The sequence below is a fragment of the Protopterus annectens genome, chromosome 8.part0 (assembly GCF_019279795.1).
Source record: "Protopterus annectens isolate FY-2018-M chromosome 8.part0, PAN1.0, whole genome shotgun sequence".
Taxonomy (NCBI): Eukaryota; Metazoa; Chordata; order Ceratodontiformes; family Protopteridae; genus Protopterus; species Protopterus annectens.
The window spans coordinates 1,348,790,663-1,348,813,535 of NC_056741.1; the positions used below are offsets into that span (position 1 = coordinate 1,348,790,663).

At 35.2% G+C, this 22,873-nt stretch overlaps 1 protein-coding gene across 8 annotated transcripts in view; it reads right to left on the reverse strand.

The window, feature by feature from the left end:
• The window catches only part of LOC122809420 (hepatocyte cell adhesion molecule-like), a 358,687-nt gene that overhangs the window by 86,666 nt on the left and 249,148 nt on the right, over positions 1 to 22,873 (reverse strand). For all 8 annotated transcript variants that reach the window (XM_044080912.1, XM_044080909.1, XM_044080911.1 and 5 more), the window contains one exon: positions 21,545 to 21,589. In XM_044080912.1, the coding sequence (XP_043936847.1) occupies positions 21,545 to 21,589 (45 nt within the window). The remainder of the gene's footprint in view (positions 1 to 21,544; positions 21,590 to 22,873) is intronic.

Here is a 22,873-nt window from a genome sequence, read left to right on the forward strand (position 1 = left end):
ATCTTTTGCCATGAGAATGGGTTTCGCTAATCCTCCTCTTAAACTTATAACTTCCCGCTCTATATTCTTTAACCAATCTACCTCATATCCCCTCTGTAAAAATAAAGACCTGAGGAATGTAATTTCATCTAAAAAAATCTTTTCATCAGTTGTCAACCTACTTAAGCGGATAATCTGTCCTTTAACCACCCCTTTCTTTATGTGTGGTGGGTGCAAACTTTCTTTATGTAAATATTGATTTGCAAATATTTCTTTTCTAAATATTTTGCTTAAAAATGTGTTGTTTTCCTTATTCAGACTCAGTTCTACGTCTAAATATGAAATGGTTTCACCAAAACCACTTATCTTGAATTCTAAAAAGTTCGTAGTGTTGTTTATATCTGTAAACATACTTTCAAATTCTTCTTGTGTGCCACTCCACAAGAAAAACAAATCATCAATAAATCTAAAGTATGCTTGCACCTTCTTAAAATTCAGATGTTTTACCAAAAACTGTAATTCCCAATTTGCCATCACTAGATTAGCAAATACCGGTGCTACCCTGGCACCCATCGCCACTCCAGAAATTTGCTGGTATATATTTCTCTCAAACTTGAAAAAATTATTCTCAAGAACTAATTCCATTAAACTGCAAATAGTTCGTATTTTGCTATTATCAAAATCTGTGTTTCCTGTAAGATATTCCCTTAAATAATCTAACCCTTCTTGTTGTTTAATAGATGTATACAAGGATTTCACATCTAAACTAAAAAAGGTGGTATGTTCTAAATCAACATCAAGATCTCTTAACTTTTCTAGAAGATGCCAGGAATCTCTTATGTAAAACTTTGATTTTTGTACAATCGGGTTCAAAACTTGGTCCAGCCAAATTGAAATATTTTCTGTTTTAGAATGTTTGGCTGCTACTATTGGCCTAAAAGGTGGATTTGTTGAATTGCCTTGAATTTTTGGAATGCCAAAGAAACTAGCTAATTTGGGATACTCTATCAAAAAATATTCATTAGTACTGTAATCTAGTTCTCCTTGACTCAACATATCAAATAAAGCTGTGTCCACTTTCTGAAAACTTTTTCTAACATCCTTTAAGTTAACTTTTTGATATGTACATATATCTTCCAACATTTCCAACAAAGATGCTGTGTATTGATGTGTATTCATAATCACTATTTTTCCCCCCTTATCTGCCTTCATTGTTCTAACTTTTTGATCATTGCATAAATCCTTTAAAGCTGTTTGTTCTCCTTGACTTAAATTCTCTACACCTTTTGGAGAAATAATCCTTCTAAAATCATTCTCACATAAACTCTGAAAAGTTTGCAAAGTGGTGTGTAAAGGAGGGTTAAAATTACTAGGTTTCTTGGATACATGTTTAAATACCCTAACATCTGATGTTTCTATAATATCTTGCATGATGTAACTTAGGTTTAATTTTCTCAAATACAACCTAAAGTCAATCATCAATTTCCCTATATTCATTTTGTTAGAGGGTATAAAAGAAAAACCTTTTTTCAACACACTTAAAGTATCATCAGTTAAAACAATGTCAGACAAATTAATGACACTAATGTCATATTCATCTACAGTCCTTGTGTGGGTTGAAATAACGCATCCTTCATTTAACTTCAGTATTTCCTGTAATTCTGATTCTTCCCTTTCCCTTTCCCCTTCCCTTTGTATTGAGTGGTGTTGTGCCACCTGTAAGTCTGTTTGTTTCATACATTGTCCTTGGGAAAAGGAACTGAATTACTTGATTTATTGCCACTAACAACTGCTTGAACATAATTTCTTGAACAGTTGTTACAACCATCTTTGTTGGAATGTTCCCCTTCAGATGTTGTCTTGCTTCCATTTTCATTTACTTTAGCTCCACAAGCAGTTGTTAGTGGCAATAAATCAAGTAATTCAGTTCCTTTTCCCAAGGACAATGTATGAAACAAACAGACTTACAGGTGGCACAACACCACTCAATACAAAGGGAAGGGGAAAGGGAAAGGGAAGAATCAGAATTACAGGAAATACTGAAGTTAAATGAAGGATGTGTTATTTCAACCCGCACAAGGACTGTAGATGAATATGACATTAGTGTCATTAATTTGTCTGACATTGTTTTAACTGATGATACTTTAAGTGTGTTGAAAAAAGGTTTTTCTTTTATACCCTCTAACAAAATGAATATTGGGAAATTGATGATTGACTTTAGGTTGTATTTGAGAAAATTAAACCTAAGTTACATCATGCAAGATATTATAGAAACATCAGATGTTAGGGTATTTAAACATGTATCTAAGAAACCTAGTACTTTTAACCCTCCTTTACACACCACTTTGCAAACTTTTCAGAGTTTATGTGAGAATGATTTTAGAAGGATTATTTCTCCAAAAGGTGTAGAAAATTTAAGTCAAGGAGAACAAACAGCTTTAAAGGATTTATGCAATAATCAAAAAGTTAGAACAATGAAGGCAGATAAGGGGGGAAAATAGTGATTATGAATACACATCAATACAAAGCATCTTTGTTGGAAATGTTGGAAGATATATGTACATATCAAAAAGTTAACTTAAAGGATGTTAGAAAAAGTTTTCAGAAAGTGGACACAGCTTTATTTGATATGTTGAGTCAAGGAGAACTAGATTACAGTACTTATGAATATTTTTTGATAGAGTATCCCAAATTAGCTAGTTTCTTTGGCATTCCAAAAATTCAAGGCAATTCAACAAATCCACCTTTTAGGCCAATAGTAGCAGCCAAACATTCTAAAACAGAAAATATTTCATTTTGGCTGGACCAAGTTTTGAACCCGATTGTACAAAAATCAAAGTTTTATATAAGAGATTTCTGGCATCTTCTAGAAAAGTTAAGAGTTCTTGATGTTGATTTAGAACATACCACCTTTTTTAGTTTAGATGCGAAATCCTTGTATACATCTATTAAACAACAAGAAGGGTTAGATTATTTAAGGGAATATCTTACAGGAAACACAGATTTTGATAATAGCAAAATACGAACTATTTGCAGTTTAATGGAATTAGTTCTTGAGAATAATTTTTTCAAGTTTGAGAGAAATATATACCAGCAAATTTCTGGAGTGGCGATGGGTGCCAGGGTAGCACCGGCATTTGCTAATCTAGTGATGGCAAATTGGGAATTACAGTTTTTGGTAAAACATCTGAATTTTAAGAAGGTGCAAGCATACTTTAGATTTATTGATGATTTGTTTTTCTTGTGGAGTGGCACACAAGAAGAATTTGAAAGTATGGTTACAGATATAAACAACACTATGAACTTTTTAGAATTCAAGATAAGTGGTTTTGGTGAAACCATTTCATATTTAGACGTAGAACTGAGTCTGAATAAGGAAAACAACACATTTTTAAGCAAAATATTTAGAAAAGAAATATTTGCGAATCAATATTTACATAAAGAAAGTTTGCACCCACCACACATGAAGAAAGGAGTGGTTAAGGACAGATTATCCGCTTAAGTAGGTTGACAACTGATGAAAAGATTTTTTTAGATGAAATTACATTCCTCAGGTCTTTATTTTTACAGAGGGGATATGAGGTAGATTGGTTAAAGAATATAGAGCGGGAAGTTATAAGTTTAAGAGGAGGATTAGCGAAACCAATTCTCATGGCAAAAGATGTTTGTATAAGTTCGGGTTCAGTGATGGTGGAGAAAAATACCAATTATAACATCTCATTTCCGTTACCTATAGTAAATGAAATGGGGCAAATAAAGGAAATAATTCAAAATAATTGGAAAGTTTTGCTTGGAAATAAAGACATAGTTACAAGAATAGGATTAACACCCATGTTTACTTATAAAAGGTTGGTTAATATAAAGTATATGTTAGAAATGGACAACAAAGAGTATTTTAGTAACACTAGAAGTGCCAGTATAAAAAAAGGAACTTTTGCTTGTCAAAATTGTAAACAATGTAGGTACATAAGCAACAGTTCTTCTGTTTTTGTACAATGTTTAAATTATAGAATATGGCCTAGAGGTTATTACAATTGTAATTCTGAATATGTAGTGTATATTGCATGCTGCGCATCATGTGAACATTTTTATATAGGAAAAAAAAGAGAAGTTTGAAGCACAGAATATACGAACATAATTTAGCTATAAAAAAGAAAGATATGTTGAATTCATTAGCAAAACATGCAGTTGGTTGTTCAAATTTTAAAAAATTTGAATTTTCAGTAGTAGAGAAGGTTAAAGAAGTGCCTTTGGGAGGGGATCTGAACAACATTCTGGAATGTAAAGAAACATTATGGCAACTCTGTTTGGCTGCAGATCGATTACCAGGTTTAAATGAATCCATTAATTTGAAATGTTTTTTATCAAATAGATAGAAATGTGTGAAAATATAATTTTTTTCTATTTAATGGTTATTAGTATGAGTTATATATTTATTGAAACAACGATGATATATGTCATAATTATGAACATTATTTTTTAAAAAATCATAAAGTAATGGAAAAATTTTATTTAATATATATTCAACATACTTATAATATAAAGTGTATTTATGAATAGAGTTTAAATGTTTTTAAAAAAATATGTGAAACGACACTGTGATGTAATTTCCTATTTTTTAAGTATTTAAAGGAACTTGGGAGTATGTGTTTGTTATTTTCTGAGGAAGTTCACAATTAAAATAAGTGGATGAAAGCACTAAAAACCTGAGTTGGAATACTATTTTGTTGCCTGGATTACTTCTGAGTCTGCTTTAGAGTTTTTTTGACTTATTTTAATATGATTATTTATGCCCACCAGCCCTTCTAACCTTGGACATACAACTTTCACTTCCCTTATGTGATTGCCCCTTAGCAGGTGACATTTGGTTCACTCATGCTGATTAGCAGGGGACCACAGCTTAATAGCATTTTGGCAGACCATCGTGTGCTAAAAGATGAAATCCTTGTTGGTTCCCTGAAGTGAGGAAATACAGTTTCTTCAGGTGGGGGACTGTAAAATTACATCTTTGATATTTGTGTTCCCAATGATGTCTCTTGGATTACTACAACAGCCATTTTTAAGGGGTCTGTCATGTAACATTTCACTTATCTGCTTTTATGTGGAAGTGAGGAGGCCTTTGACCCCTGTATTTGGCTGTCGGACAACTATCAGGTGCAAACATTGCATGTTAAATCTGGGTTAGTAATGATGAAGATTTGTGCCAGCACATAAGTCTGTCTGTATTAAATTAATTTTGAGTTACCTCAGAGTCATCTCATGTTGTGTACTTTAATTTCCACTTACATACAGCTTGAGATAAAGTGAGTAGGACCTAAGATAGGTCTTTGTGTGTAAATAGTTTTCTGTTAGCCTGTGGAATGTCTTAATGTTGGCTTGACCACACAGTACAGCAGTTGAAGTAACCTGGCAAGACACCAGTGTGAGCATTGCAGGGAAAGATGTGTTAGCAATTAATGGATGACTGACAGGTCAAAGTGGTCTGCAAAGGTTTTCATGGTTTCTTCTCTGGAAAACAGAACCAATTGGCCTGAGGGCCTGCCCAACTGTCCCCCTCTGGAGGCAGTCAGGGGGCATCGTTCTCCTCATTCAGATGTGTAGTTGCCCATCATACAAGATAAATGCTTGAGAGAGATAATATACAGAGGCTGTACCATCTTTTTCCCTTTTCCTACTCCCTCTAACGTCACTGCTTCTAGGCTTCTCATCCTGCCAGCATGAAATGGTCAAGAAAGAAATTGCATCTCCAGTATGTCCCTCCAGAGATGGTCAGAAAGTTCTTTCTAGTACGAAGAAAAACAAGGACTTCAGGCCAGTCCTATACCTTAGTGGCTTAAACTACTATGTCAAAAATATCCTATTCAGAATTGTCACAGTGTAAGTGATCCTGTCATATCTAGGGGTGGATAATTAGATGTGTTCAGCAGACCTCAGTGATGCTTACCTCCATATAATTGTGAAGTAATCAAGGCCGTAAACATACAAAGTGCGAGCACATAGTATTCCTACTCAGCAAATTCCATTTAAAAAACTTGAATCAAAGGCCACTGCTACTAACAAATATAAATAATCCTTTTATTTGCACCACAGAGGATTTTGTCCCGTTAAATGGAACTTCTTCAGATAACACATTTTTAAAAATCAAAACCTTTTAAAAAAACAATGGACCAATAAAATCTCATAAAAAACAACACACACCTTTGCAATATAATCAATAAGGTTAATAGATTAATTAAATGACATAGGCTGGAGATGAACACACCTCCTCCTATGCACATCTACTAGTAATAAACCAATAAGATTGCATATTAAAGCGCTATAGCCAATAGCCTTCTGCCTGGGAGCCAGTCACTATAAGATCTGAGCCCTGCCCTTCGATCTCATCACAGCCCCCAAGGTGTTCACCAAGTGCATGGCAATATTTACAGTCCACCTACAACTCAAAGGGATACATGTGTTTTCCTGTCTAGAGAATTGGCTCCTCAGTGTAACGAGTTTAGAGTCCTTACTTTTAGCCAGAGACTAGTTTTTACAGCTCTGCCTATCCTTAGGTGTATCTGTCAATCTTGAAAAATTGTGCTTCCTCCCTACACAGAGCATAAATATCATTGGTTGCTGTATAACTAGAAGAAGCTACTTTGTTAAGTCTTCCAGCAAATAAGGTGCTGGAGTCAGTCAAGTGGGTACTACTTCTAACGCAAGAACATTCTCCTCCAGCAGCATTAATTCTAAAAGTGCTAAGACAAATAACACCATGCTGCAAGAGACATCTGAATCAGTGGCTGGTCTCCCCAAATCTTCCGTTTGGCTGCCCCTTCGTTTTACCTCCCCCAAAGTGGTGGTTATCGTTGACACCTTCACTCTAGGATGGAGGAGGCATTTTGATGAGAGGATTGTTCAAGGAATATGGACACAAGCAGGGGTCGGCAGGCTTCACATCAGTGCTCTGGAGATAAGAGCAGTCCTCCTAGCATTAAAGGCATTCCAGGACCTCCTTCCCCAGGGAATGATTTTTATCCAAATGGACAATATTTCAGTAGTCTGTACATCAACAAGCAGGGAAAAAATGGGTCCTACCTCATTTTCTGACAGGGTATGCTAGTGGGCATTGGATTTGCTTAACTTTCTAATAGCAATGCCATTCCAGGGAGTGTCAACTGCCTAGCAGATAAGCTTGGCAGGTCTGTCTTTATGTCTCATGAGTGGTCCCTCAACCCGTCAGTGACTCAACAGATATTGAGCTCCTTGGACATGCCATGATATGACTTTTTTTGGAAAATATTGGAACTCCCATGCCTTATCATCAGTTGCCCCTACCTAATATTCCACCGAGTTTCTCTAAGAACATCTAATCTAAATCAAGCCATTCATTTGCCAGTATTTTCCCAAACCACACAACTCAAGGAGAATACTTGCTTCACACACTAGATGTAAACTTCCAATTATGGTTCTGTTAACATAGAACCAAACCCATCAGTAAGGATTCTCAGTTGTCCATTTGTTTAATTTCTAAACAAACACTGTCTAAATGGTTGTCGGACTAGTGATGACCCCTCTCTAGGCCAGTAATCAAGGAGCCTGAATCCTCACAACTGACACTGGAGAGGGATATCCACGTGGAATACAAATGGATGCACTCAGTATTTCTAGATGCAGACCTCCCTGCATCAAGTACAGTTTCCCTTAAGAGCTGACAGGGAACACACTCAGCAAGGGGTCTGGGTTTCTGTATATCTGTCTCCTTCCAGGTCCCCAGTGAGACTCCCCACTGGTACAGCTGTAGGGTAGGTTCTCAGCTGAGTGTCCAAGCCAAGTCCTCCAGCACCCTCTCTGTAAACCCAGTGATTCATGTCCCTGCCCCAAGCAGCTGACACACACACACACACACACACACACACACACACACACACACACACACACACACACACACACACACACACACCTGGGAAAAGGCTGGTCCAGATTTACCTGCCGTGCCCCGTTCTGCCCAGAGTATAAGGTAGCTATCACTGCCACCAGACACTCCGCAATCAGCTACTCTAAGGCCCTTAACAAAGGGTGTTGAATTATACTATGTAATATTAATACTAATACAAATGGCAATAGCTGACCAAGATGGCTAGGCCTTCTGGAGTGGTCCACACAATGTCACCAAATAAATATAAGCACTTTCAAAGGCTAAATACTTCCTACAAGGTGATAAATCCAAAAAGCGAATATGGCACAATGCTCCAACCACAGTACTGTAAACCAAGTAAAAGGAGCACCGGAGACCACGTAGTTTAAGCAAGCACAGTTTATTAGCAAATCCACACCACGGACATAACACCAAAACACATTAATGCTCCACAATTCCTTATACGTTTTCGTCACCAAATAACTTCATCAGATGAGATACTGAGAACACATTTGGCGTCAATAAATAGCTATCCTAATTAAAATGAACCAATCATGTAGTGATTAAAGGTGCAATCATTTTAAATAGTTAAAAAATACTGAATATCTTAAGTCACAAAATACATAAATAAAAACATGTCAGAAACTTTAAAATTCTTTAAAAAACAGTTTTCATTAAATAAGAATTATAAAAATAAGTATAAATATATATATATATAAAATGTATTTAAAATTGAATGCACCATCCTACACCCTCTAGTGGGTAACAATGGGTATATACTAATTTAAACAACTTGAATTGATTGTTGTTGAGGTTACTTTAGTTTTGCAGCACTCAATTTAAGGACTGGTTTGATGGATAACATCATTCAAACCTGGAATGGTGCATGCATCCAAAGTTATTTGCCAGTGCAGTTCTCTATATTCGATCATATTTTCCCAGGGGCCACCTCTGGGGTCAATGGGGACCACTTCAGTAACAAAAAAATGATAATTTGCTTGTGGGCAAGATAGAAGATGTCTATATCGAGCATTACTTTCATTCTTTTTCCTTATCTCATATAAATGCTCATATATCCTCTGGCTAAATTTTCTTTCCGTCTTGCCTACATAAAATGAACCATAGGTCCCACAAGTAACTATATATATTACCCTAGTTGTATCACAATTAGCATAGCCCCTGATAGATATATCTCTACCTCTAACCTTCAAGTATAGAGTTTTCCCTGAAAAACATAACTGCATTGGCTACAGTGCCCACACCTGTGAGTACCATTTTTGATGTTTTGAAAAGGTCTAAGCTTATTATTGTGTGCATCACCCTCTAAAATATTCCTGATGTTCTGACCATTTTTATATACACATTGTAAAGGTTTATCAAATATAATACCTAAATCTGATAATGCAGAAAATTTCTTCCATTTTTTATCAATAAATTGTTTGATCAGGTGTGATTCACCACTATAGGTAATAGTCAAAACTGATTTAAATAATCTCTCTCCAGTAGTCATGTTATTGTTGTTATTAGTGTTGACTACATCCAATTTACCTAAAATTGGGGCAAACCTACTTTCCCTGCCTTCATATACTTTTTTCAAAACATCCAACAAAAGTGCACTAGGATAACTTCTATCCTGGAACACTGCCAGTATGAAATCATATTCTGCCTTAAAATCAGAACTTTCTGAGGTCATTCGACTGGCCCGAACCAGTTGGTCCTTCACTACACTTCTTTTCTGATGTGGTGGATGTGCACTAGTGTAGTGAAGGTACGAATTGGAAAAAGTCTGTTTTCTGTGTATTCTAGATTTGTAACCATTATTGGTCTTTTGAATATTAACATTAAGATAAACTAACTCTTCACGATTAACTTGATGTGTAAATCTAAGAAAATTTGTGGTGGAGGAAATGTAATCAATAAATTTTGAAAATTCATGGTCAGTACCATTCCAGAACAAACAAATGTCATCCAAAAACCGCACATAAAGGTTCCAATATTGCCTAAAATCTGATTCTAAAACATATTTATTTTCCCAATATAGGAGTATAATATTGGCGTAGGTGGGGGCACAATGAGCCCCCATTGCTATGCCTTTAAGTTGTTTGTAATACTCTCCTTGAAAGAAAATAAAATTGTTTTTTAAAACTAAATCCATTAATATTAAACAAGTATGGAATACATTTGTAGATAAATCTGTACAATCAGCTAAAAATTCCTCAAAAGAACTAAGTCCTAAATCATGAGGAATACAAGTGAACAGGTCAACCACATCTAAAGTGATAAAAGTTTTTGTATTAAAAACATAATCATTTTGAATACGTCTTAAGAAATCCCAAGAATCTCTAAAGATATTCTGATTTTTAAAAACTATGTTTTTCAAATGGTGATCTATATATTTTGCCAGGGGAGCTATCACTGACCCCTCAGCCAAAACAATAGGTCTAAATGGGGGGTCATCAAGGGTTTTGTGTACCTTGGGAATGCCAAAGATGGGGGGCACCCTAGGCTTATCTACATGTAAAAAATTATAAGTCTCAAAATCTATGAGCCCCTCCATCACCAAGTCATTTAAACATATGTCAATCTTTTTATAAGCTAAATTAACTTTGTTCAAGGAAACACGAGCATAAGTCTTGTCATCATTTAACAATTCAAACATTTTACTCTCATAACAGATCTCGTCCATCAGAACAGTCCCCGTACCCTTATCAGGTTTCATAGTTTTAAGATTCCGTGTGCCCCTAAAATCATACAGTATATCCTTCTCGACTTTAGTTATATTTGGAATAACTTTGTTATGTTTTAGTATTTCCCTCAACTCCTCCTCAATCATTTGCTCAAACTTTTTTAGCTGAGGATGCAAGGGAGGATTGAATAAACTTTTATTGTGTAGAATAGTGTCACTATTCTTTTTCTATCCATTAAAAAATAACTCAAGATTTTTTTGTCTAATAATCAATTTAAATTCGATTAACAAATTCACCAAATTACTCTTTACCCTTGGTATAAAAGTAAAACCCTTAGAAAATAAAGAAAAATGTTCTTTAGAGAGGGCAATGTTAGTATAATTAAAATATTAAAACCTTTATAGGTACAAATAGCTCCATCCTGTTGGATTTCATCATCATGATCTACCTCCAGTGTGTTCTCTGCTGGGCCCCCCACCCTTTCTGTACTTGAGTTCCATAACTGTAATTCACCACCCCCTTCTCTCTCAACCTCTCTGACCTCCTCAGGGGTGGGTACTGGGAAGGGTCCTGAAAGTTTAAATTTTCGTTTTCGTTGTATTCCATATTGTCCCTGTGTGTCCATTTTGTCGTGTAATCGCCCCATGGAAGGTACTGTTACCGTTAAAAGGTTTTGGTTTGGGATAATGTATCTTATTAGCATATTCATTAATATCCCTCTCAATTTTAATGAACTTTCTATCCTGTGTTTTTTTACACCTTGATTCAGTGTTGTTCAACATATCATTGTACTTCGCCTTCTCAGTATCTACACTAAATAATAAATCGTTAATAATTTTATTATTCAAAACATCAATTTCTTTATACAAATTTTCCATTTCAAACTGATTATTCTTAATAATAGCTTTCATAATGTCTGCACCACATCTATCGAACGCCATGATGAGATCGTGGTGAAACTGAGAATCTTCTCTGACATTATTAGGGTATTTACTAACCCTCAAACCCTTAGGAACAATTTTTAATTCTAAACAGTGACTTAAATAAGCGTTGTCAATCTCCTATGCTTTGTATTTATAAAGTAAATTATCTAGTTTACAAATCTTGTTAGCATAGGTTTCATTATCAGTTACAATCTTGGTGGTATTATTAAAATCCACCCTGTAATTTAAAATGTCTTGAAAATGTCTCTGTCTACCTGGTAACCGTGCCTCGTCTAAATGAGAAGGTTGACCATTATGTCCGTTTCCAAACCCTGTGTTTGTACAAGAGTTAGTACTGTTGTTTTCTCCAGCCAAAAGGATGTTAGGAAAACCATCCAGACTCAAATGAGGACGATGTGAAATGTCCAAATTAACAGCAGCGTTAGTCATGGAACCACTTTTGTGTGTCTTTCCTTCCTTCGAAGCTGAAAGTAAATTAACTTCCTGGTTGCCAGGCAAGTACGTTCCTGAAGCTTGCTGAAGCAGAGATTGGCTAATCGGGGTTAGAAGTCCCACCAACTGAGTGATTTGTCCAATAAGCTTACGCAGCTCTACTAATTCATTCCCTTTAGGGCAATCCATGGTGACTGAAGTGCTCGAACCAGATAGAGAATCCATGGCCACAAAATACAAACTGATAAATCCAAAAAGCGAATATGGTACAATGCTCCAACCACAGTACTGTAAAGCAAGTAAAAGGAACACCGGAGACCACGTAGTTCAAGCACGAACAGTTTATTAGCAAATCGGACATAACACCAAAACACATTAACGCTCCACAATTCCTTATACATTTTTGTTACCAAATAACTTCATCAGATGAGATACTGAGAACACATTAGGCATTAATAAATAGCTATCCTAATTAAAATGAACCAATCATGCATTGTGCCATATTCGCTTTTTGGATTTATCAGTTTGTATTTTGTGGCCATGAATTCTCCATTTGGTTCGAGCACTTCAGTCAACATGGATTGCCCTAAAGGGAATGAATTAGGAGAGCTGCATAAGCTTATTGGACAAATCACTCAGTTGGTTGGGCTTCTAACCCCGATTAGCCAATCTCTGCTTCAAAAGTAATGAAATGATCATTTTATTACTTTTGGAGTTGTTTTTTTGCACACGGCAGTTGCCTGCTTCGTTCTTCTTGGTTTGTGTACTGTTGTTTACTTTCACCAATCTCTGCTTCAGGAACATACTTGCCTGACAACCAGGAAGTTAATTTACTTTCAGCTTCGAAGGAAGGAAAGACACACAAAAGTGGTTCCACGACTAACGCCACTGTTAATTTGGACATTTCACCTCTTCCTCATTCGAGTCTGGATGGTTTTCCTAACATCTTTTTGGCTGGAGAAAATAACAGTGCTAACTCTCGTACAAACACAGGGTTTGGAAATGGACATAATGGTCAACCTTCTCATTTAGACAAGGCTCGGTTACCAGGTACACAGAGACATTTTCAAGACATTTTAAATTACAGGGTGGATTTTAATAACACCACCAAGATTGTAACTGATAATGAAACCAATGCTAACAAGATTTGTAAACTAGATAATTTACTTTATAAATACAAAGCATGGGAGCTTGACAACGCTTATTTAAGATGCTGTTTAGAATTAAAAATTGTTCCTAAGGGTTTGAGGGTTAGTAAATACCCTAATAATGTCAGAGAAGATTCTCAGTTTCACCACAATCTCATCGTGGCATTCGATAGATGTGGTGCAGACATTATGAAAGCTATTATTAAGAATAATCAGTTTGAAATGGAAAATTTGTATACATTTCCCTTATTTTTCTTAAAGTAAGCTAGCTGATTAACCTTTGCTGTCTCACTGTCCTCTATTAAGACATATACATTTAATTCAGTTACAATAACACATATACATTTCTTTCATTCCAGCAGGGTACATTGTTGATACATTTAACACAAGCAAACCTCACAAATACATTTTCAGCACAAGCATCCGTACAAATCAGTTTGATATACAAATGACATATAATTATTTACAAAATTCCAGCTAGCTGTATTGGCACAAGTCATACATCCACTGTCCTACTTCTCCTAGCATGGCTGGCAGTACCTCCTATCATCACAGGACTATCTAACCTTTATCTATACAAATAAGAAAGAATCTCCCCATCCAAACCAAAAGCTTATTCCAACAGATCAATGGATACCTCTGCTGCCCTTTTCAGAAACTCTAAAGTGGAAGAAATATGTGCAGTAGCTATATGGTCTACCTTGCATACCTTTTCCAAGCATTGCAGATGTGATGTAATGAAACTAAACTGCTTACAGGAAGAAAACCTCCTCATGATACCCTGTATACAAACACCATTCAGTGTGGTACAGCAAATCTTTCTCCAGAAGATTTCCTTAAAGAATTTAGCAATTTCCCATCAATAAACTCCACAACTCCCACAGATCATGCTTTGCCCACCCTACCAGACTTCACCCTCCTTACACTTCAAATACATGCATCCCAAAGAAATCTTTATTCTACCTGAAAATATTTCCACTGATACCCCTCCTGGGTCTGACAACATAAATTCCTAGTTCATGTATGTCTACATCATGTATGGTGAGAGTGACTATTATTGTCTGTAGTGTTTTAACTGTATATAATTGTCTAGATGTTTAGTAATATATTTCAACATCTTGTAGCAGTTTGTCCTTTCAGCTTATTTTTTGTATGGTATTTCTAATGTAATTTTTATTGTATTGGATTATACTGTATTTGTATTGTACTGTATGTGGAGCTTTTCTCCCAGGGTCTCTGCTGAAAATGGGTTCTGTAGACCCAGTCAGACCACCCCTGTAAACAAATGTCAAATAAATAAATATATCACTGCAGAGAGCATCTGTGTCATCTATGTCTTCCTGCCACCCACATTTATAATCTATGTCTCACACAAAACATCATGCCACAGATTTGGAAAACTGAGCTAATTAAACCCCTCCCAAAGCAAGCCAGCCCAAAAGCTACCTCTCACCTTCATTCAGTATCTATATTTTCAATTCTGTGTAAACTTCTTGAAAAGATTGTCTACACCAATTCTTCCTCTATACCAAGCAGTAGCACCTACTCTCCTCCAAACAACACATATTCTGGCCTGGACAAAGTACTATGACAGCATTTTGTTCCCTAACCAATGACATTCTGTTAGATTGTGATAGTGGCCTCCTTACAGGTGACCTTTTTATAGACCTGAGAAAAGCATTTGACCTCAGCGACTGTTATCTTCTCCAAAACAATAGAAGGTGGTATCAGTCCAGACACTGGTCCATGGTTTAAAAATTTCCTCACTAACAGACACTTCAGAGTTCAAACAAGATCCTCCTAATCAGAATCTGCACCTATTACCAAAGGTGTACTACAAGGATCCATTCTTGCCCCCTCCTTTTCTCCATATTCATTAACAAGCTTCCTTGTGAGCCTCCATATCTCTCACTTGTCCTCTATGCTGATAACATGGTCATTTACTGATCAGGTCACTCTCACACTAACTTTCAACGGCAACTCCAGTCAGACTTACATTAGCACCACTAATGGTCATAAACCATAAACTACTTCTCAACCCAATCAAGACCAAAACTATTATTTTTGGAATGCCACAGAAAATTCACCCAAACACCTGACTATTTAACTATCTTTGACCTACAGAAGTATTCCATAGACAACCTCCACCTTCAAATACCTAGGATTATGGCTGCATCAGTCACTAAACTTCCATTTTCACATAGACAAAGTGCAAGCCAAAATAAACTCCCTCCATCTTCTGGGCCAAAAAGATCTCCCCTTTTCAATCCTAACCAGCTAGAGCAGTCACTGACAAAGGAGTTATCCTTTCTCAACTTAAATATAGGCTCACAGGTTTTTCTTCTGCCGTCAAGAAAAACATTGTCTTACTCCAAACCATCTCTAAGAGCAGATTCATTACAAACTGTCTTCTCTGTGAGTATCACTGTATCACCTTAGAAAAAGCCAAGTGGATACCCATAAAACAAAGATCTAACCTACTTTTTGGATCCCAAGTCTACAAAATGCTACAACTTCACACATATGCTGCCCTTGCAGCTAGACTTCTTGAAAAAAAAAACACCTTGTACAACCTGAAACACTACTGACAAGCAACACCAACTCTCATTACTCCTAGAATCAAACTCCACAGCACTGCACATGCTATTTCCTCTCAGGCACCTACTCTTTGGCAAGCTCTCCCCACCAACATTAAGGAAATAGACACTTATTCTAAATTGAGAATGCAACTCAAAAAGCACTTCTTCATCCAAGCCAAATTTTCCTGATTCAACACAGAACATATCATCTAATCTATCTCTTTTCTGAGTCTCTTCTCCTCTTTCAAGTTTCACTGAAGATTGACCCACTCTTGAAACTTGTGCATATATTGTATATTATACTCTGCTTAATTGTACATTGCACTGTGCTTACTCACTGGAATGTATATACAGATTGTTTTTATGTAATTAGTCAGAACTATTCTATTATTGCTTACATTTCTGTATTTTTGTTTGTGAAATGTTTTCTATTTCACCCAGACTGAACCTGAAATTAGTAAGTATTGATCTATGCACCACCCTGGTAGACAAAAATAAATAAATAAATGAGATGTAATTTCCAGTCAATAATACACATATGTAGCATTCCAATTCAATAACTCTCAAAGAAGGCATCTGTTAGCCCAAAAGTTTGAGTAATTGCAAAACGTATTGTCAATAAACAGTATTACATCACATCAATGTTCCATTGTTTTTTTTTGTTTTTGTTAGTGGACCAACATGACATTTCTTAATTTTTCATTGCAATTCATAGCCTATTCATAATGCTTTAGTACTATAACATAAATTGTCTTTGCTTTTTTAACTGGAAACACTTATGATTTTATAAGTAAACATCACTGGTTGTGGAGATACAGCATCCTGTACTATTCAACCCCTAACCAAGCTGAGATTGCTTCAGTTACTAATAGTTCTCAAGGCCATTTCTTGTAAAATACCCTCTACTTGCAATCTAAAACTCTTGTTGATTATATTAAATATATTTGGACACATATAAGATTTTTTTCTATCAGTCATATAATGGTTTGCTTATTTTTTTTCCAACTAACAAATTTTATGAAATGCCTTATCAGATAGAACATTAATGTAGCATACTTTAAGTGGAGGATACAGAGAACAGTTAATAAGGTTAAACTATTTCAGCATTTCAGATTTATATAGCAATATTTTAATATTATTTTTATTGGTTGGGTGCCCCTTCTGTTTGGGATCTGTACATCCTTCCTGAGTCTATGTGGGGTTGCAGTTTCCACCCACATTCAAACGAAATTACAGTGCAAGAACTAGTGATCCTTTAGAACTGCCCATATGTAAGTGTGCACTATGAATGTGAATGTATTGCAGCTTATGATGGAATAATGTCCTATTTTTATTTTGTTGACTGGACAAGGGAATTGGTCCACGGACCCCTTACAGCAACAACCCAGATGCATTGCACAGTTTGTTAGAGAGATAATTAAATGACTAATTCCATACATAATTGTATAATGAATGTAGAAGAGTTAGTTTCCATAACATAAACTATTACACAGATAATGCTGAAGTAATTGGGTCAAAATTAGTTTATATATCATAGTAAAAAGGTTATACATAGTAGAAAGAACTTAATGAATGTTAAATTCATTGTCTTTGAGTTACAGAGATTGAATGTTTCATAAAATTTACATTGCTAACAATTTACATGAATAATACAGTTTTACATGCATGTTCAAGATGTCTTTCTAGATGTGTAATTATTAATAGTTTTTTTTCTATTGCACACAGTAAGGTACAGAACCATATTGACATTACCATATAGAATGCAGATTGTGTGGCAGTTTCTGACTTAAGAGTTGAGGAAGAAGCTGAGAAGGAGAGTCTGACACTTGTAGAAAAGCTGAGAAGAGGGACAGCAAGACATTATTATTATTATTAATAATATTTTTTTTGGAGAGAAAGGTGATAAGTGGGTAGCTTTGTTTCTTAATCTTAACAAAATTCCTAGGTACCAGAAAGATTCAATTTATTTAGTGGTTAACTATAACGTCCGGTTTCCATGTACATATTTACAAAGATGTACCAATTGTCTGAGCAGTTCTAGAACTGTTAAATGTATATATGGACTGGTTCTTTGCCTATTGGCTGCCATGGTAAGCCCTAGCTTCCAGTGTCACTGCATAAGACAAAGTAGGTATCAGAAAATATATGAATAAATTATTTTTATATTTTGCTACATACTAAGTAAATTAAAGAAAGTGTTAATTTGTACTTGCAGACTTTTGCTGTAATTACTATATATTTCATTTCATATTCTGTATATTATTATTATTATACATTTTCTGTGATTGCCCCTTGTTTTAGCTGTTATGTCCACTGGATAAAACTATGTCCCCTTCCTAAATCAAATAAATTCCTTAGATTTGCTTAATTGAGTATACCAGACATTTTTTTTACTGAGTAATATGAAGGGGATGATTTTATGTAAGAAGAAAATTTCTAGCAGTATATGTTAAATGAACTTCTTTAAAAAGATGACTAGTATATCAAATAGTATTTTTTATAAGAAGAGAATAAGAGGCAGAGTGTAATAATTAATGATTGGTTAGGGCAATAATTAGTTATGAAACCACTCCCACTAAAATTATATAGACGTAAGTACTTATTTTAGGACAAATGGGCATCATCAGAATGAAAAAAACCCATTTGAAACTTCAGCTTTTAAATAAACTCAAATACACATGCCCCCTGCTTAAAACCAATCGCAAATCTAAAACAATCAAACAATTAATGTGTGTTTTTATAAATACAATTAATCACCAAACAAAACCCTTTGTAGGAACAACACCAACTGGTAATTTCGAAAAAGTCAGGATACCAAGATGACAAACCAAAGTGCGAAAACGAAAATTTTATTTGTCAGCTTCACCAGCACAGCGTTAAAAACACATAAAACACATCCAGAGTATCTCATCAAGCGCTTTCACCCGGGCCCTCCCAGGCTTTCTCAATACAATTAAGCATAGTTAAGTAATATATACTTCTAAATGTATTTATGTGTAAATGAATAAATAAATAACTATAATAACATATATATAAACTGTAACAACACATACTTATTGCCTTCTATGATAATCTAAAGTATATTTTATACATTTAGAAGTATATATTACTTAACTATACTTAATTGTATTTATAAAAACACACATTAATTGTTTGATTGTTTTAGATTTGCGATTGGTTTTAAGCAGGGGGCGTGTGTATTTGAGTTTATTTAAAAGCTGAAGTTTCAAACGGGTTTTTTTCACTCTGATGATGCCCAATTGTTATGATGGGTGAAAGCACTTAGTGAAAGTGTTTTTATCATTTTTTGTCTATTGTTGCTTCGAGTGTTCGGTCCAATAAAGTACTAGGTTGTCCTGGAGCTGGTTTGGTTCATTACTTATAAGGTAGTTATCACTGTCACCATCCATGTCCTTATCAGCTATTATAAGGCCCTTAACAAAAGGGTGTCCAATCTTACTGTGTAATCTATCAATATAAATGGTAGTTTGACCAGGAGAAAGGCTATTAGGAATAGCACAGTATTACCAAATAAATATGCAAGTACTCTCAGAAGTTAAATGTGTCTCACAAATATCAACAATGAAATGTTTATACATATTTAATAATAAATAATAAAAGAACAAAAAATAATCAGTATAAAAATCAAAGTAACATCAGAGTTGAAGACCACAGGAAATATTAAAAACAACATTGCAGGACAGTCTCAAATAAATAAAGAAAAACTTCCTAATTAAGCTTTGCTATATTCCTGACTATATCTAGAGAAGTATTGTATCCTAGTTAACTTACTTACAGAGCAAGCAAGGCAGATGTGGTGAGTGGGTCTTCTAGCTGATGTTGTCATGTCAAAGAAAAATACAGAATATTCAGAGTCTCTCAGAGAATTCTTAAATTAATATCTCAAATATTACTGCTGGGATAGCTTCCAGGATGACATCACTTCTTGCAATCTGACTCTATCCCAGGTAAAAACCCACTGATACAGCTGGTAGCATTTACCACCTACCTGTGAAAATACATAAACAAGGGCTTTTCTTAGATCTAAGGCAGATCCTGAAAGTCATAAAACAAACAAACAAACAAAAAAAAAAAAACACATCCAAGTCAATACAGTAAAGTAAGTAAATCTAGTTCTGGACATTGTATCTGTTACTGCATTGAAACTGAAAGATAACATCCTTTTATATGATATGACTATAAAGTAATTTAATTTCAACTATTTTTCTGAAGTTTTGCAAGTTAACCTTCTCCCCTTTTAAAATATATACATCTAAACAGTTGCAATAGTGTATGTATATTTCTGTTCTGTTCCAGTAGGGTACACTGTGGCTACAATTTTAAAGCTCAGTACTTTACAACCCTTTTCAACACACATTTCTGTACCAGCAGTTTGATATACACATAACATACAGTTCTGATATATTTATAGCACAAGCATATGAATTATGTTGATATTCACAATGACATATAATTATTTACAACATTCCAGATAACTGGGCTAGCAGTATCTCCTTTCGTGACAACCTTTATGAATTTCCCTTATTTTTTTTTTCTTTTGTGGTATCATTTTCTGAATCTTGTTTTATAAAATAATACATTTAGATAGTGTAAAGTAAATATGTTCTTTAATTATTATGTCAAGCAGTAGAGAGATTCTAAATGAACAAACAGAGATGGGGTAACATTTTCCACTGCCAGTAAAGAAGAAGAGCTTTATTCAAAAATTTATTCAGTATTTCCTAGCCTAACTTAACTTTATGTACTAAGCTTGTATACTTTATTTTATTTTTTTTATTTATTTTTATTTAACATTTGTTAACCAGGAAAGTCCGACTTGGAATGAAGCCAATTTTCAGCAGAGGCCCAGGGAGAAATGCTCCATATGCATGTCTTTGTAACATAGGAGGAAACTGGAGCACCCAGAGGAAACCCACACTAACACAGGGAGGACATGCAGACTCTGCACAGAAGACACCCCAGCCGAGAATCGAACCAGAGAACCTCTTGCTGTGAGTAACAGTGCTACCGCTGCACTACTGCACCATCCTTTATTATATATATCAGAAATATACTTATCAGAAAATTAACATTTAGTCAGTTTACATCAAAATATTTATAATTCTAGTGACGTGTATCGGTTTAAGATGATAGTTTTCTTTTTAACAGTGAAAAGCTGCAAAGCATTATCTGCCATGTCTGTGAGGGAACAGTGGTAAGTCTGGGAACAGGAGAATATTCAAAATCAGAGAAGTAGGAAAGTATAGTCTGTATAGTTTAGGGTGATAGTTGCCATGAAGCATACTGAAAATATGTAGCCGCCTGACAAACTTAAATAATTGCTTTCATTAATTTTCAGATATATTTTATAATAAAAGATTAAGCACAATCCATGTTCATTGTAGGAGTGTATGTTTTCTGTAACTGCAATATATAATTAAAGTATTATTGACAGTGTATAATAGTAACATATCAGTTTGTAGAAAATAATCAGGTTCACACATTTTACAAAAATGTAAAACGTAAGTAATTCCCAGTAAAAGATCTACAGTTTCAACATCATTAAACCCATTGATTAAATAAAGTGCTATGCAGAGATATCTGTAGATGTACAATTCTCTATTTAATAAGGAAAACAACATTACCTTGCAGCCAGTTTCCACAAATATATATTACCACACTTTGATATTAGCAAAAAAAAAAAAAGAAACTGGTTATTAAGTACTGGACTGATGGAGCTGCAAAATTTGCATGGGATGTAACTGAGCTAGCTTTTACCTGTCTGTCTTACTTGCAAATATCAAGTTCTACTATGGTTCTTTCCCTCATTAAATGAGTTACCAATGCTCTGGGCTTGCTATCATGCAGTATGCATTACCTCTGTTGTTGCCGTCTTCCTGTTCTTGGTGAATTTGCATAAATCCTGAAGGCAAGGAGACAAACGAGAGTTCAAAGAGGTCCAACTGAATCTCAGCCAATAATTAGATTGTTTAGATTGTACTGCACATCATGATGAAACAAACAAACAAACAAAAATGGTATAAGCAGCCAAATACAAAATCTCAAATGAACAGGGTACATATTCTTATTAAAATCCAGTCCAATACTTTTCAGGTGGAACTTTGTGGGTATAGTTAGAATACTTTCTTGCTATATGTTATTTTCAACAATACCAGATTGACAGATTATTCAAAAATCAAAGAGAACACAACACACACACACACACACACACACACACACACACACACACACACACACACACACACACACACACACACACACACACACACACATATATGCACACAATATAAGAACAAATAAAAATATAAGTAAACACATGAAATCTCCGATTGCTGGGGTTTATTCCCTCCTACAGTTAACCAAGCATTTGGGCTGACTATAACAAGGGTTCCAATAATAAACCAAATATATTGATCCTCCCTACTTAAGACAATGCATTACAACACAAAGTAATATACAGTGTATTGGTAAAGAGTAATACTTGTAAGAAAATCCCCTAGTCTTTTGTACCCTGAAAGTAAAGCCTACAACTACCATAAGAGATTCATATTGAATTACAAATTCATAGCCTTATAAACAATCTCTCAGGACTAGCTACTGAGGCAAACACTGATCGAACTGTTGCCTGTCATCCATGCCTTTCTGTACCAAGCACCGTGCCAGCAATCCTACAGGATCTCTTCCAGTGAAAACCATTCATCCCAGAAACAAGCATGCCAGGATGGAGAGTTGTGGAGCCCTTGGCAGCCCTCATTGATCATACTGGAGGAAAACTGCTTCCAAACCCGGCTGACAGCACAAAATAAAACAATCCCAGGGTCCTGGGAAATGCAAAGGTTATAAAAATGGATGATAAAAGGCAAGCCAATGCTGCTACAGTGTCTTAAGTTGTAGCAGTTGCTTAAGCCATCTGACACCCCCCAACAGTTGTATTCCCCAGGAAACATTCAAGACATCTTGAAAGAAATAATGTACTTTTATCAGCTGTAACATACTAGTCACCTCTTGGCAGGATCCCTACAGTCAGTGAGGATCTAGCTTATTTATATAGCTGTATCACAGTGGCTTTGCAGTACCATGTCCCAGCAAGGAAAGTCACAGCATGTGGAATTTGATGCAAATAGGCAATACCAAAGTCAATGATCTCATCTAATAACATTCTCTTCTTCTCTTCTCTGCCTCCTTA